At 42.9% G+C, this 17,405-nt stretch overlaps 1 protein-coding gene across 1 annotated transcript; it reads right to left on the bottom strand.

Annotated features, from left to right (window-relative positions):
- Positions 1–188: 188 nt before the first annotated feature.
- Positions 189–15,614, bottom strand: LOC308300872 (activator of 90 kDa heat shock protein ATPase homolog 1-like; the record flags this gene model as incomplete). The annotated part of the gene is made up of 9 exons (XM_080744768.1): positions 15,442–15,614; positions 12,874–13,064; positions 10,755–10,837; positions 6,847–6,964; positions 5,800–5,900; positions 3,060–3,200; positions 2,694–2,795; positions 1,451–1,502; positions 189–361 (listed from the first exon to the last, which is right to left on the bottom strand). The coding sequence occupies exons 1-9, from the start codon at positions 15,519–15,521 to the stop codon at positions 189–191; spliced, it is 1,041 nt and encodes a 346-aa protein (XP_080600894.1). The 5' UTR covers positions 15,522–15,614.
- Between the last annotated feature and the right edge of the window lie 1,791 nt (positions 15,615–17,405).

Below are 17,405 nucleotides of genomic sequence, written 5' to 3'. Positions count from 1 at the left end.
TCACAACGCCTCGCGGTGAGCATGTAGATCAGCTATTGTCACTTTAGAAATGTGCATAAACCCTCTATACACTTAAACTTCATGTTGGTTTGTTTACTGTTGAGGGAGAAAACAATGTTGCACATTAGGTTAATCATCTGGGGACCCATACTTGGGTGTCCCGACCCACAGATTGAGAACCGCTGTCTTTAGTAGAGTCGCGCTCCGTATCCGAAGCTCTGTTTGATGGCCTCGAAGTAGAACCTCCTCCAGCCCTCCTTGGTGCGGTCCTCCTCCGCTGAAGGCACGCCTTTAGCTTCCAGCGTCAGCTCCGTCTCGTCTCCCCTGTCCCTCAGGAACAGGCTGATGGTGGCGTAGTGGTCTGACAAAACACACAAAATACTCATTAAAACCCGGGGAAGTGTCTGTCATTGAGCTATATGTAATGTCCCTTAGGAACAGGCTGATGGTGGCGTAGTGGTCTGACAAAACACACAAACACACTAAATAAACAGGCTGATGGTGGCGTAGTGGTCTGACAAAACACACAAACACACTAAATAAACAGGCTGATGGTGGCGTAGTGGTCTGAGAAAACACACAAACACACTAAATAAACAGGCTGATGGTGGCGTAGTGGTCTGAGAAAACACATAAAATACTCAGGGGAAGCGTTTGTCGTTTTAGATTTGAGCTATATGTAATGTCCCTCAGGAACTTAGGGTGATGTGGGCGTAGTGGTCTGAAAAACCACACAAAAATAACAAAAAGTTAGACTTATTTTTAGACTTGGAGTTATTTTAACCTCTGGGGACACCTCTGCGTGTGGTTGTTGCTATATGCAGATCAATCTCAGAACATTTGAATATTTTGTAAAAGTAAAAAGTATTGAAACTTTCATAATATTTCCTGAAACATATATTGCACATTCAGTAAATTATGCCCAAACTTTTTTTGTTAACATTTTTTATGGCATACAGCTCATGAATTGATGAATATCAAAAGTACATATTTATAAATATTACAATATTACACAAGACCACTTAAAACAAGGATCTATATTAGAGAAATGTCAACATTCTGAAGTCAAGAATTGCCAGTATGAGGTTTCCTAGTCAGTTATGATTTGGGGTGCTAGGGCATCTGCAATGCTTTTTTTACACAATATTCTAATTTTCTGAGATTGATCTGTACAGTATGCTGGTTAAATATCTTCGCAGAAAATAGCAAATCGACAAGCTCATTCACACTGCGTGGGAGGAGGGGTGGATGAGGCGGTCTGGCAACGCGAGGCTGGGGGGGGGGGGGGGGGGGTATGATCAAAAGAAGATAGTATGAATTTTATCAACTTAAAAACGTTTTGGGGTGCACACCTAGCCTGTTTACTACTAATACTTTTATCTTTTTAAAGTATTAGAAACATGAAGATGCTGTAAGTGAAGACACAGAACACATTCACAGGAAGACCTACCGCTCGGCCAAGACTTGAATCTCCATCTCATGACGATCTTTTCATTTTCCACCTGAAGATGGAAACACAGATCACACACAAAATGTTTGAATCATTTTGAAACACAAAGCTTCTCTTCTGGGGGTCCCTGTCACAAACATTCTCAGATGGGGGGTCCGCGTCCAAATACATAACATGTTGTGGGTCCTTGGCACAAAAAAGAACCACTGATTTAGAAGGCATTTATAAGATCGGCCTCAGGTCTTAACCCATTTAGGCCTAGAATTATTTAATTCTTTAGCTATTGAAAAATAGCAGATATACAAGCTCACAGCGCGGCTGCGAGCTTGTAGATCTGCTATTTTTGAAAAAGTTGTGAAAATTTGTGAAAATCTTTGAATATATATATTTTCAAAGCAAACGTTTGTATCTCAAATTTTGCTTCTGGGTGGTCCCTGGAACTAAATATTTTGAGATGGGGGTCCGTGGTCAAATACATGTCATTTTGGGGGTCCTTCACATGAAAAAGTTTGAGAACCACTGACATAGTAGTCTCTCAAGAACAGACTAACTGAGCTCCAGTTATGTGAAAAGGAACCTTTCTTTGACGATGGCTATAGCCAGATTGCTGACATAGAAACATAGGTTTTACAAAAAATCTCAGAAGGATTCAAAAGACACTTAAAGAATGGGGTCAAAATTCTAATTTTCACGATTTTTCGCTCGTATATCTGCTATTTTTCAATAGTTAAAGCAGTCAATAATCCTAGGCCTAAATGGGTTTGAGTTCAAGTCTGACCAGACCGCTCTGCAGAAGAATTCACACGACCGGGATCGTTTACCAGGCTAACAAGCCACAAAATCTTCCAAAGATTTTCACACAAAAAAACTTGCTTTTTCGTGTGAGAGACAAAATGTTTGCGATGGTAATGCTCATATATGGGCATTGGGCATGTTTTGACATAACATTGTGGGTCTCCATATATGGGTAACTAGTCCAAAATACATCACTGGCCAATTGGCGCGGGCGAGGTCGCATGTCGCCCTGAGGCGTCTTACTAGTATTATTGACCTTTCTCTGTCCCAGCAACACACTCTTGCGAGATCTAGCACCAGTAAACATTGGATGTTCGCAAGATATGCCACCAGACGCCGGCGCCTATTTAGGAGACCATTTGTACAGTAGGATATGTGTACTATTTCGCCTCTAGTGGCGCAACATTGGGATGGTCTATCTTTTTAAATCAACCATCTTTGACCTTACCAGTTCCTGGAACTCCCCGTGCACGTTGCCGTTCATCATCTGGAACTTTCCTCCCCGGCAAGCGTCCACGACGGCGTCGGAGCGAGTGAACACCATGACGAACTGCATGATGGGAGATTAGGAGAACGTTAGCACAACGTGACAGGCAGGGTTTGTAAGGTTAAAATAGTTTTTTTTAAAGTCAGCCTTTAGGAAGAGATTCAGGTTGAGGTGTGATTCTGTGTGTGTGTGTGTGTGTGTGTGTGTGTGTGTGTGTGTGTGTGTGTGTGTGTGTGTGTGTGTGTGTGTGTGTGTGAGAGAGAGAGTGTGAGAGAGAGAGTGCGTGGGTGCTTGCGTGCGTGCGTGCGTGCGTGCTCGCCAACCCACCTCCTGCTTGAGGAAGGTGATGTAGAGTTCGTCGGGGGAGGTCAGGAACACCTCGTGGAGCGAGAAGCTGCAGGTGGGGATTCGAACCCCCGCCGGGACGCTGCCGGAGGCCGAGAGGGCGGGGAAGGGGACGGAGCTAACCTGAGAACAGAACAACATGGCGTGGTTAGACAAGACTGTCTGTCTATTCTGTGTCTGTGCAGCATGGACAGACAGACGGAGAGACATTGGCCCTCATTCATTAACGGAACATTGAAACCGGCCCATATATGGGTATTCCCCAGAGTCCCTTTTATGCCCATATATGAAGATCCCTGATGTCATCAATATACATCACTGGCCAGATTGCCAAGACATGGCCAATATCTGTGTGGCTGGTTCAGATAGGGATCTCCATGTATGGGCATAAACTATATCGTGTGTTGTGATGTCATGGGAACCACTAACAGCATCCCTTTATGCCCATGTATGGAGATCCCTGATGTCATCAATATTAAGCCCATATTTAACAGGACTTCATATGGGAATGCCCATATATGGAGGAAGACAGCCCATATCTGTGCGGCTGGTTCAGGCAGGTATCTCCATGTATGGGCATAAAAGGGATGTACTATATACAGTACATGGAGGCGTCTTACTTTGTTTATAGATACAGGTGAAACAGGGAGAGAGAGAGATGCTGAGAGACATGCAGCAAATCGTCGGGAATGGGAATCGAACCCACGGTGCGCTGTCAGACTACATTGAAAGGGCCCGGACGGCAGACCACTACGCCAGTTGTCCGGGCCAGCAGTTTGATTGACTGATTTTCTTTTCCCTATGCTGCTCCCAAGTCGCTTTATCCACTTATTTAGCGTGACACAAGGGGTGTTCCTGTGGCCGAGTTGTTATCTTCAGACACCAGCCGTATTAACCTAAAACCCCTGTGCTACCCTTTACTTTATACATAGGTGAGGTTTGGGTGTTGCAGTTTACAGTTTACAGTTTAGGCCATTTAGCAGACGCTTTTAATCCAAAGCGACTTACAATAAGCAAATAAACATCACAATAATAAACAAGATTAAGTGTCAGTACATCAACAGCAATATAACAAATGTGAATGAATATATATCTAGAAAAAAAACTATATAATCCGTAAGAAAAAAAAGTTTTCTAAAAACCTAAAAACAAATGCTAACTAGCTTCATGTATGGTCATTGATTTTTCCAGTAGTGCTAAGGGTTTAGGTGGAGTCTGAAAAGGTGAGTCTTCAGTCCTCTGCGAAAGCTAGCGAGTGAGTCCGTTGTTCTAAGTGTGACAGGGAGTTTATTCCACAACTTGCACTAACAAAACCAATCAGTGTGCCAGATGCCATTGCCTTTAAGAGCAGGCTGCGCTATGCCCAGTGCTATACAGTAGCTCTCTCCCTCTCTATCCATGAAAGAGGCAGTCTGAGCATTCGATCGGCTTGGAATACATGTACATTTATATTTGATACACTCACCCATTGCTGGTTATAGAAAACTTTAAATCACAGCAATCACTTTAGTGGTCTAGTGTGGTTAAAGCAAACACAGATCTAATCACATTGTATTGGTCTTTGGAAACTTTCTTTACTGGAAACTGCTGATAAAAACAACTTGTTGACAGTGTCACACTTCTGTCTATTCCAGTAAAATTGTAATGACGATCACATTCACAATTACTTCATGTAGAAGTGATCACGCCAAAATCGGAGGGTGACGTGTTGTGAGCTATAAATCGGTTATTTTGGGTGAGCGACATGCTTTCATTAGAAGAGACAGGCAGACTTCTATCCGTCACACAGTCTCCAGTTGGGGCTGCAGCCTGCAGGCCTAACAGTCCACGGCTCCCTGGCTGCATCAGCTACATCCAATGGCAAACCCGTCATCACAACATTGTGCAGAGCCCCACAGGCCAGAATAATGTCTGACACTTTCCCTGTGTGGCGCGTGCAGCATGTTATGTTACGACCAAGTGGCAGCTGCAATGTGTTTAGATGCCTGCCAGAATGTTAAGACGCTACACTGCATGTCTACAATGAAAACCATTCGCTTACATGAGCGGGGAAGAGGTTTGAGCTTTGGCAACGGTAACGCCACATTGACGACAGATTGATGAGCGTCGACAGTTGCTGCCAACAGTTGCTGTCTTCTTATTCTTTTAGTCGGCAACCAGCAGTAGTGTGCCAAGTATCACCCTGGCCACAATATGCCTTCCGGTTGGTTCCAAGATTTCTAGCAGAAGTGCTGCGTTTAACGGAAGTTACGTCATGCGGAGCGGGTCTGTTTACATTCCCCAGCGGAAAAACAAAAATAGATTGTAGCTCTTAAAAGGTGTTACATCGCCTGAGTCAATGTTTTTGTTTGTATATTGTTTATTGTGAGTGCAATCGACGGAGCAGGAGACGTAGACCAGATTTATTCCAGCGAGGAATATTTTTGCACTGCACTGTGAAAAATAGACAACTTCCGGGAGAATTCTGCCCCACCTCCTAGAATGGTCTCTGCCTCCTATTGTCACCAGGCTTTTCTCTTTGCAGATGAGTAAGCCTGGCTACGCAAGGCTAGCCAAGTATAGGGAATTAGACGCTACAGTTGTGTTGAGTTGACCGTACTCTATTTTTATTTTTTTTGTTCTCTACAAAAGTTTTGATAGAATGAGGGAAAGTTTGTCTCTATATGACAAACAGGCAGACAGTCAGTCTGTGACAGACAGAGAGACAGACGTGTTGTCTTACTTGTGTTTTGGACGTGACCTTGGTGGGTGTTTTGGAGGTGCTGGGTTTGTGGACATCGTTGGCCTGTTTGTCTGTGGGCAGGATCATCCCCTGGGTGTACTCTGCAACCAGGAAGTACAAAACACATCAAACCATGCTAAGCAAAAACAGAGGCAAACTAGGTGCAAGGCAAAAGGAGGTAGCAGCAAAGTTAAAAACGTGTGGTGGGTGCTGCTCCTAGGATCAGTAGAACTTGATCGTAGGTGTTTATAGTGATACAAAGTGTGAATGCAGTGTTACCTGATCGTAGGTGTTTATTTATAGTTATATAAAGTATGAATGGAGAGTGTTACCTGATCGTGTGTGTTTATAGTGATATAAAGCAGGGGTTCCCAAACTTTTTTGTCTCGGGGGCCGGGGCACCCCATAAATATTTTTTTAATCCGAGGCACCCCTACATTTCAATTTTCACTCCCAGCACCTTATATTTATAGTATATCGTCGTTGTCGGGTGGAAACCTTGTATGTCCAAAACCGTTCATTTTGTATTTATCATCTATAAAATGTACTACACTAGTGAAAACAGCAGATCTACAAGCACACAAGGCCTCGCATCGCGAGGCGTTGTGTGCTTGTAGATCGGCTGTTTTCACTAGTTTTGTGCGACAGTCTTGTATGATGAAGCAGGGCTTTGCTTTACCAAAAGACGTACACATTTGAAACTTGGAGATACGAGGTTTCTGCCCGACAGTAATTATGTTGCGAGGAAAATGTTGAGATAATAGCATTTTGGTTAGAACTAACTGAAAATAACTTTGTACTTCAAGTTTAAAATGATACTAAATATTAGTGTCCAAATATATTCCAAATTTATCTCGCGGCACCCCTTGACTGCCGCCACGGCCCCCCAGGGTGCCCCGTCACCGACTTTGAAAACCCCTGATATAAAGTATGAATGCAGTCATGTTACGTGATGGTAGGTGTTTATTTAAGGTGATATAAAGTATGAATGCAGTGTTACGTGATCGTAGATGTTTATAGTGATATAAAGTATGAATGGAGGGTTACCTGATCGTAGGTGTTTCACATACAGTCCCAGAGCTGAACGCACTCGCTTGACTCCTTCTCTCTTCATCAGGTTCAACAGTGGAGTGGGGGGTTCGTCTCTACACATTGACACACTGATCTGCACACACATACACATTTCCAATTTTCAATCATTTTACTTCTACTCCACCACTAGCTGTGGTTTACACCGCGGCAATGGCAGCGGCACTCTCTATAGTCCAGTAAAAATAAGGCTGAGGTTGGACAAAATTGTATTATTTAGTTTTTCAACTGATTCTGACAGGAAATTAGGTCTACTAGCCAGGCTAAAACAATCTACCATGATCTGCTCACTGCAAATACCCACAGTGGCCAAATCAAGTTGGGCTCCCATCGACTTTCTATACAGGAGGAAAATACCCAGGAAAAAAAAATCAGCTTTAAGTAGGAAGTGAGGGGTCTAACTAGCGGTTTGTCATGATGCTGAATCCATTGCAAGCATTTGTTTTGCACAAAAAACATTCCTTGGGCTAAAAATGTCCCCAAAAAATGATGGTTTAGTGATGAAAAGTGATGAGTCATCAAAAAAAACATCTTTTGTTGGCGTTTTCTGGGGCCAATGAATGTTTTTTGTGCAAAACAAATGCTTGCAATGGATTCAGCATCATGTCAAACCCCTAGTTAGACCCCTCACATCCTACTTAAAGCAGATTTTTTTTCTGGGTATTTTCCTCCTGTATAGAAAGTCGATGGGAGCCCAACTTGATTTGGCCACTGTAGGTATTTGCAGTGAGAAGATCAGGGTAGATCTTTTATCCTGGCTAGTAGACCTAATTTCCTGTCAGAATCAGTTGAAAAACGAAATAATAAAATTTTGTCCAACCTGAGTGTATTTTTCCCTAGATTTACTAGACTACTACAGGGGAGTGCTCAGGAAAACGGTCTATATTATTTAGTTAATATTTCTCTTTTTTTGTTGTTGTTGCCCATTTAGACCTGGAAGCATCTGTGTCACTTTACATTTTAACCACTTTAACCACCAGTAAGACTCCCTAATCGGGAGATAAGCGACCAACTTTAGAAGGCAATGGTAGCCAATCAGGAGGGAATATGGGAAATGTCATCTATGTTGATGACATGACCTTAGAGATACTGGCCCTCATTTATCAACGTGGTGCAGATCAAAATTTGGGTGTACACCGAAATTTTGGCAAGTCTCGGCATTTATCATTTCAACTTGACTTTGACTTTGGTCTAGGGTAGGATCAAATCTCACGTCAAGTCCTGAGGTGGTGTAGGAATCATCCTACACCACTTTGTTCCATTGTAGACGTGCGGAGCAGCATTGTCTAATTATCTGACAGGCAATGGACAAATGTATCCACTCGAAAATGTATATCCAACACAATAATAAATAATCCTGTGAAAATATAACATTTTATAAAAGCATAGCCTATAGCCGGCTACATCATGGACATTCACGCTGATTTTATTTCCAAGTTACAATGACAAGCATTAAGCAATTTAAATCTAGCAATATGGAAGAAATCTGCTGTTAATTGCTTTAACAGAATAAATCTTAAGATTGGAGATCTGGCTCAGAACAAGCACATATACGAACGCATGCGAGAGCATTTTCGGGACCAGCGCGGCGCCGCTGTGAGTCGTGAGTCCTTTTAAATATGGATAAAACCGAAGGTCCAAACCTGGCTGTGCCCAGCCCAGCGCATGCACGCTGCGGATGATTTATTTGGGGGTCCACGGCCCACCGGGGAGAAGACCAGCCCACGCAGGAACGGTACATGATCGCTAGTTCAAGCACTCAAACGCGCATTGCGCTCGTCGCCGAAATTGGGTTAAATTAATATCCAAAACGTAACCATGGGGTCTCTCAATTTATACAGTAGCTAGGCCTACTGTACACTATGCTGGAGTTAATGATGAAACCCGACGTGGCGAGCCGTGAGATCATGGCCATGTGGAATTATGATTGCTTGTAACCAAATGAACACGCTCTGTCTGCGCACGCACGGCACGGGTAGGCTTAGCTCTGGTCCACCAGAGCTAGGGTAGGCTATGGTTTAAATTAATATCCAAAAGTATTCATGGCAGTGACTTGTGTCATTCATGTCGGCTGCAGTGCTATAGCCTCCTTGTCAAAGATTGTACCGTTGGTTAATCCCACGTTTCCACTGTCAAAGACTGCTGTGTAAACCAAAATGCTGCTGTTCCAAGTAGCCTAGTTGCGTGTGTAGGTGTGTGCGTGCGTGCATGTGTGCGTGGTCTGTGTGGGACGCGGACATGGGAGTTTACTTGAAGGGTGCAGGCTTTTCTTTGGTCGTTAGGTCGTATTCGGGTTGTTCTGGTCGTAAAATCGGGGCGTTTCGAGAATAATTAAGGGCGTGTTATTTAAATTTCAGCCTGCGCATGTATCAATGCTGGGATCAAATGTAGGCCAGGTGTGTCTGTTTAGGACGTGTTCGTAAATGCCACGCAAACGTTGCCCTACGCAAAATTTGGTGAAAAAAATAGACCGTTTTTTACACTCCATTGATAAATGAGGGCCACTGTGTACCGCTTTGCGTGATTCTAGGGCAAAATCTGTAGGAGCAGTGTCCAAAAATGTGTTTGTGGCGCTAGAAGAGGGCCATGTGAGAAATGTGTGCAAAGTTTGGCATGGATCGGGGCAACGGTGGCGGAGATATGAGTAGGGCAAAAGTGTGACATGTGGAGACAGCCGGTGGAGGTTTTGATATTGTGACCTGACGGTCGCAATTATTTTATACTTTGGCTATTCTAAAATAGCAGATAATACAATTTCATTGCACGGCATTCTATTTTTGAAAAATCATGAACATTTTAGCAAATCCCACTCCCCACACAAATGTGTCACACAAGAGCAGCTGGTTCCTTTCATGGGTTTGTTTAGCTAACATTTGTAAATAGGTGGCGTGAATCAGCTGCTGTGTTCTCCCAATCAGGGAAGCACAGGTGCTGTTTTCACCTCCCATGGAGAGTGACAAGCTAACCATGTAGAAAACACAACAAAAAACAGCAGGCGCCGGCTACACGGAGCTGGATATTTCTGAAGCAAGACATTTTTTATGCGTTTGGGGCTTGCAGCCACACAAAGCTGGATATTTCGGCTGCAAAGCTGGATATTTTTGAAACCGGATAAATAAGTGGAGAGATTGAAAAATATCCGATTCACTGGATCCGTGTAGACAGGGAACCCGGATATCTCTGAAGACTTTACTGCGTGTGTGTTTGTTAGACCTAGATATCTTTGTCGTGTGGACCAAGATATTTTTCTATGTGGATATCTGAAAGACCGGGATATATGAAATATCCAGCTCCGTGTAGCCTATGCCTCAGTCTGTATAACCGTAGTTCACCGGGTGCAGGGCTCACGGAGATTCACAGTCAAGGAAGGAATAGCCAGCACCCCAAAGTCTTTCTGGTACTTTTACTATAGCTATTGAAAAATGGCAGATATACAAGCTCGGCACCGTGCAAACTTTTGTAACTCAAATCTCTGCTTCTGGGGGGAACAATGCATCCGTAACATCACTGTGCAGGGTTTCCTGCAGGAAAAAGTCTTGACCAGGGGGGCGCGTGCGCCGATTTTTTTTGATAATTAATTAATTAATTCAAGTAATTAATTCACTTAATTTGTAATATTAATTCTTAATTTTGCCCTATGAAAAACACATAAATGTGCCCATGATGACGGAAAACACAACTAAATTAATTCCCTTATTTTAGACTAATTCTTATTTTTGCCCTCAACATAAAAGGAGAGGTTGACTCTTGTCTCTTGGCCAGGGGGGACAGATTTTAGGCCAGGGGGGCCCCCTGGCCAATAAAGTGCTGCAGGAAACCCTGCTGTGAAGCACAATATGTGTGTGTGTGAGTGTGTGTGTACTTACATCCAAGTCATCCATGTCATTCTCATCAGACAGGTTGGGAACGTCTAGGTTTCCTTTGTATTTTATACCAGTGATGGTGGTTCCTATAATTAAACACACATTTCACATAATCAATTCATATTTTTTCTATTGTGGAACTAAAATCAGATCACGTTTCCATAAACGTATTCCAATATAGGAAGCGAATTATCAGAAATGCGCATTAAGACAAAGCGAATTTAGGCTGTTTCCATTAAACTGATGAAATGCGATTCTTGGGAGATCCTGCCTGGGTCCGTCTGACCGACCTGCTGTAAATACTTCCCGCGGGCTTGCACACAGTGGACAGAGCTGGGATGGGGCTGATTTTTTATTTTGACCGAATCCGAGACGTGAGCACTGCAGTGACTGCTGCACACTCATCCTGCTGCGTCGCGGATGCCAACTGCTGTGAGCTTGTAGATCGTCCACTTTTGGCACGCGACACGGTGTGATGACGAAGGGTTAGCCAAGATTTACTTGGATGATGTGACGGACGAGGCTTGCACACAACAGAGCCGTAAAATAAACATCCAATGCAAGGTACAGTACAGTAGTAGGGAACACGGCGCTAACAAGTTGGTAGCTCCCTTCAGCCAAATCGATATCATGCAAGTTCAATGCATTTTCATTCAAAACTTATTCGCTAAGTGTTTCCATTGCACCAATGCGCATTACGTTTTTTCGATAAAGCCTCAAAATCCACCTCCTCCAAGCGCATATTCGAATTTTGAAGTGTTGGAACTTGGAAGGTGGAAACCTTCTATGTTTGCAAACAAATTGTCAAATATTAGAGGCAGAATTTGTGAAAATAGCAGATCTACATGCTTACAATGCCTCGTGTTGCGAGGTGTTGTGAGCATGTAGACTCTGAGAATATAAATGAAACCAAATGGACCCATGAAGTACCGCAGTATTATCATTATTATTAGAGGTGGTGCAGCATAGAGCACCCATTCATAGAAGCAGAATAGTTTTATCATCATCATTAATTGTGAGCGTAGGTCGCAAGTTTACTATGAAAACTGGCACATCTTGTTCGCGTATCTGTCTGTAGGTCACGCCTGACACTGTGGTTCATGACACATCACTGTGACATCATAGGTGACATCACCTAGATGTAAAAGTCCATATATGAGTATTCCCCAGAAACCCTTTAATGCCCATATATGAAGATCCCTGATGTCATCGATATACATCACTGGCCAGATGGCCAAGGCATGGCCCATATCTGTGTTGCTGGTTGAGATAGGGATCTCCATGCATGGCCATGTTGTGAATTGTGATGTCATGGGAACCACTCTAACAGAATCCCTTTTATGCCCATAGATGGAGATCCCTGATGTCATCAATATTAAGCCCATATCTAACAGGACTTCACATGGGAATGCCCAAATATAGAGGAAGACAGCCCATATCTGTGTGGCTGGTTCATACAGCGATTTCCATGTATGGGCATAAAAGGGATGTATCATATACAGCACATGGATCTGTATATGGGTCCAGTTACCCATATGGAGATCCATGTACTGTCCGATATACATTACTGGCCAGATGGCAAGAATGTCGCCCTGAGGTGTCTTACTAGTTATTATTATTGGAGGTGGAGCAGCATAGAGCACCCATTCATAAAAGCAGATGAGTTTTAACATCATCATCATTAAAGTGTCAAGACCCAATGAAATGACTATTTTGGCTATTTTATTTTGAAGTTTTAGTTTGAAAAGGAAGCCTGTGTGTTTCTGAACCTATCAGAGGGGACCAGCCCTTCAGGCGATGGGATTTAAAATCTGAGTAATGGGAGTAATGGGAGCCAGCAATGGGAAACAAACAGGTGAATGTAATCAAAGGTTCATTTATATTCAAAAACTCTATCAATGTCATCACTTTTTGAATTTCTGTTCACAGGAAGTAATTAATAATGGCCTATTTAGGGACCTTTGATATAAATATACACAAAAATTGTTTATTTTCAATTTTTTTGGCATCTAGTGTTAGGTATGGCCATATTATCACTACAGATATGCTCTAAAAGTGTGAAAAACATGTTTTTGATTTCACCCCGTCTTTAATTATTATTATCAGTGGAGGTGGTACAGACCTATCCATGAGGCTCTGAGGACCCATTCATAGAAGAAGATGAGTTTTCCTTTGCGGTTGTTGACGGAGGCCTCTCCGTCCAGCTTGGGGACGTCGGTGATGTGACAGACGCCCTCCGGGCCCTCCACCCGGATCTCCGTCAACAGCTCCTTCAGGTGTTCCGTTGACCACCCCGTCGCGTCCCGCTCCGTCCTACAACGCACACACAGAGGACATTGCATTTGTGAGACAGTGATTTCTATGAATGCCATTTGTATTGATGACAAGGACATTATATGGACAGTGTCGAAAGCTGTATGCTCATGTAACATGCTGTGTCGCAGATTTAGCATGTGCTCAGTACCCGGTGAAGATTTCACCCCCAAAATCAGGGGTCTTCAACGTTTTCAGGCCAAGGACCCCTTAGCTGAGAGAGATGAAGCAGGGACCCCCTCTACATATTGTATAAATGTGTGATGCTGATTTTCGATATTTTGTAAACTTGACCTTTCACTATGTACTTGGTCTGCTCTTTTTTTTACCTCTACAAACCTATTTACCGAAAATAGCCGATCTACAAGCTCACAACGCCTCGCAGTTAAGTTCTCCTCGGAATAGGGATGCGAGGGTTCAAGTTGTTAATTTAAAAGAACTATCCTAAACACAAGGATTTGGCGGCCCCCCTGTAGTAACTCTAAGGACCCCCTAGGGTTCCCGGACCCCCTGTTGAAGACCCCCGCTTTAAATCTTTCTGTACACCTCTGTATAGCCTCCTGACCACCTGTGGTGTCGCTAGAGACAAGTATCCGGCGAATCACAGTGGCCTATGAGAGCTCCGAGAAGCTCCAGTGCAAGCCAGATGTTTGTACATGTTTTTTTTGTTTTTTTTTATATCATTTTTATCCCATGATTTTGCAACCCATTTTCACCCAGTGCCAATTGCCTGTGTAATCCTGGGCTCTGCTCTCCCTCTGCCGCGCCTGGGGAGACAACGGACTGACCTCATGCTTCCTTCAATGCATGAGTAGTCCAAGTTGTTTCTTTTCACCTGACAGGGGGGATTTCCCCAGGATGGACGTAGCGCGTGGAAGGAACACGTTATTCCAACCAGTTCCTTTCCCCTCCATCAAGCGCATGTTTTTGTGAGGGTATCAACCCTAGGAGACACGGGGAGAACATGCAAACTCCACACAGATGTTTGTACATGTTGATATTGTCTCTGCCAGGCCGAAGGCATGGTTGAGAGAGTCTAGACTAGGTTTTGCACCCTGTCTGTCTGTCTGTCTGTCCGTCCGTCCGTCCGTCCGTCCGTCAATCCATCCGTGTGTGTGTGTGTGTGTGTGTGTGTGTGTCAATCCATCCGTGTGTGTGTGTGTGTGTGTGTGTGTGTGTGTGTGTGTGTGTGTGTGTGTGTGTCTCCGGACCATTTGCAGCTAAACTGTGCACACACACACTCCCCGGATGCCAGAGCAGAACCTCTGCCCCAAATGCTTCACATGGGCCCGTAATAGCGCCACCAGGAGGCCGATTCTTTGACAGTTACTCCTAAAGATTGGGTCACATATTCATGATAAAGGGGACCGTGGGGACGGATGCTCACAAGATGAAGATACCTATGAAGACAGGTGTGTGAAATGGGTGACGTCGTCCTTTAAGTTATTCGTCATGTACAGTTATCTGCCTGCCCTGTGCAATTTTTGATTACGAAGCATACTGTAAAAGGCAAACCAAAATTAAATTTTTATTCATAATGTTCCCAATGTTCAATGATGAAAACTCAATGAAATCGTATCATGTGTGACAAGCAATGGTCAACTTCAATGTTGTAACCTAACCGTGACAGCCCTATCTGCAACAGCCCTCTGAGCTGCAGTTGTAACAGTGTCAGATTTATAAATAGCCTGCCATGAGCCCCCCCACCCCACACACACACACCATCTGGGCCATCTGATCCTAAAATAAGCCTTGGCTACGACCCCCACACACTCAACACACAACACTCCACAAACTTCTAGTCTGTATAGTGGACTGCTCATTCCGGAAGGTTCTGGAACCACTACTCCAGTTTCCTTGAAAGCTCACTCACTGAACCTTATACATTAATTCATTCATTCATTCATTCATTCATTTTACCTAATAATAATAATGCCAGGTCATAATCAGACTCAGACAGCTAAACCAGCCCCAGGTAGTTTTAAGTTTAGTTTAGAGAAGAGAGACTTCATGAGATCCATTCTCTCTCTGACCTAACAGATCAGTCTAGACTCTAATCCAAAGCCTATATCTACTAATTAATACAAGATCCCTTAATTCTTTACGGCAAGCGACACCGTCGTACGGAGATGGGGGGGGGGGGGTGTAAATAATAAATCTACCATTGCGTAATCAACACAGTTGTTATCCTGCATGCTGATAAAACACGTGACAACGGGTAGGAAACAAACTAACTTACCGGTATCCATAAAGTCACGCATCCTGAACAGATCAAGTCCTCATTTATAGTCCAAAACAGACAATAGCTTATAATATAAATGCAATTCAATGCGATCAGAATGATAATAAATGATGAATAATTAATCCCAGATCTCACCAGTGCCAGTTGTTGACGTTAGTGGCGTCTGCTCTCTCCTCCACTATCCAGCGTGGGTCCCCTTCTCCCCATTTAGCCATGGCTATGAACTGTGAGTGAACCCCTCAAATCCCCTAAAAAACACCTCAAAACTCCCTCGAAACTGCGTCGATCTGAGCCCAAATGAGAGTTATAATCCCTGTTATGGACAGTAGAGCAGCTGGTCACCGGTGTGTGTGAGAGAGAGAAGTGAGAGAGCTCACTACATACTACTTACTGTTGTACACTGACTGACTGATAGAGAGGACTATATGCTCAGGATACGGCATTTACGTCACATCCGTGCCCACGTTGCCAGGTTTTTAGAAACAAGCAACCAGGTCTATAAAGATGAAAACAAGCATTGATTGATTGATTGATTGATTGATTGATTGATTGATTGATTGATGATTGATTAATTGAATTTGTATTAGCAGCTTGTAGAAGAAGCACAGAGGTATAGATTTATACCAAAGGATGTTAAATTAAAGGACAACTTTGTTGTTTTACAACAAAGGGTTCAAATTTTAGATTGTAATTAGAAAAAGAAAAAGTGAGTGTTAAAATGTTTTCATTTGCTTCGTTCTATTGTTTTATCACGTCGGTGTGTGTGAGAGAGAGAAGTGAGAGAGCTCACTACATACTACTTACTGTTGTACACTGACTGACTGATAGAGAGGACTATATGCTCAGGATACGGCATTTACGTCACATCCGTGCCCACGTTGCCAGGTTTTTAGAAACAAGCAACCAGGTCTATAAAGATGAAAACAAGCATTGATTGATTGATTGATTGATTGATTGATTGATTGATTGATTGATGATTGATTAATTGAATTTGTATTAGCAGCTTGTAGAAGAAGCACAGAGGTATAGATTTATACCAAAGGATGTTAAATTAAAGGACAACTTTGTTGTTTTACAACAAAGGGTTCAAATTTTAGATTGTAATTAGAAAAAGAAAAAGTGAGTGTTAAAATGTTTTCATTTGCTTCGTTCTATTGTTTTATCACGTTTACCGTGCAAAAATGTGGGGCGTGCGTACTGCGTACGCATGGAGGCATGAGTACAAGTGGCTAAATATGTCTTTTTAGACACAATAAGCCAGCAGTTTCTTTATTGCTATTTACAGTAACACTACTAGCCCCCATAAGTCACAACCATGAAAGGTTGCGTAGTATCTTGGGAATGGGCTTATTCTGTGTAAAATTACATATTTAGCCACTTGTACGCGTGCCCCCAACCACTGAAATAAGAATCTCTAAAACAATAGAAAGAAGTAAATGAAATCATTTTAACACTCATCTTTTATATTCTTTAATTACAATCTAAAATATGAACCCTTGTTAAAAAAGTAAAGTTGTCCTTTAAAAGCATGAGTCAGACAGACTCAGAAAAAGCCAATGGCTCTTTATTTCCATTGAGGTTTGGATTTTTGATTGATTAAACACTTTAATAGTGCAAATAGTAGGCTAACTACTAGAGTGGTAGGCCTACTATCATACAACAGTGCTAAGTAGCTCTGGTCCAGAGACGCGATGGACCAGAGCTAGTGCTAAAGATGATGACACAAAAAGCCCTAAAGGGCTTCTTTCCATTGTTGTCCTATGTATTCAATACATCAAGTCCTTAAAACCAAGCTGGTAGTGTAGATCTGCTATTTAAAAATGATAGCCTAATAATGGCATCAATCAACTAAACCTATTTTCAGATGGGGGTCTGCAGACAAATACATATTCATTTGGGGGTTCTTGACATGAAAATGTTTGATAACGGCTGGTTTAAACAACAGGTAGGATGCAACCCCAAATAAGCAAACACTTTAGAAACAAGCCCAAAGAACCGCAAGCAACTACCAATATTTACAAGCGACTTTATAGAAACACAGGCGGACATGGCAACATCCGTGCCAATGTGATGTGAGGCTGTTGCGCCATCTGCTGGCT

Source organism: Nannobrachium achirus (assembly GCF_963921795.1).
Source record: "Nannobrachium achirus genome assembly, chromosome: 16".
In the NCBI taxonomy this organism is placed as follows: Eukaryota; Metazoa; Chordata; class Actinopteri; order Myctophiformes; family Myctophidae; genus Nannobrachium; species Nannobrachium achirus.
This window is presented reverse-complemented; position numbering and strand designations above follow the sequence as displayed.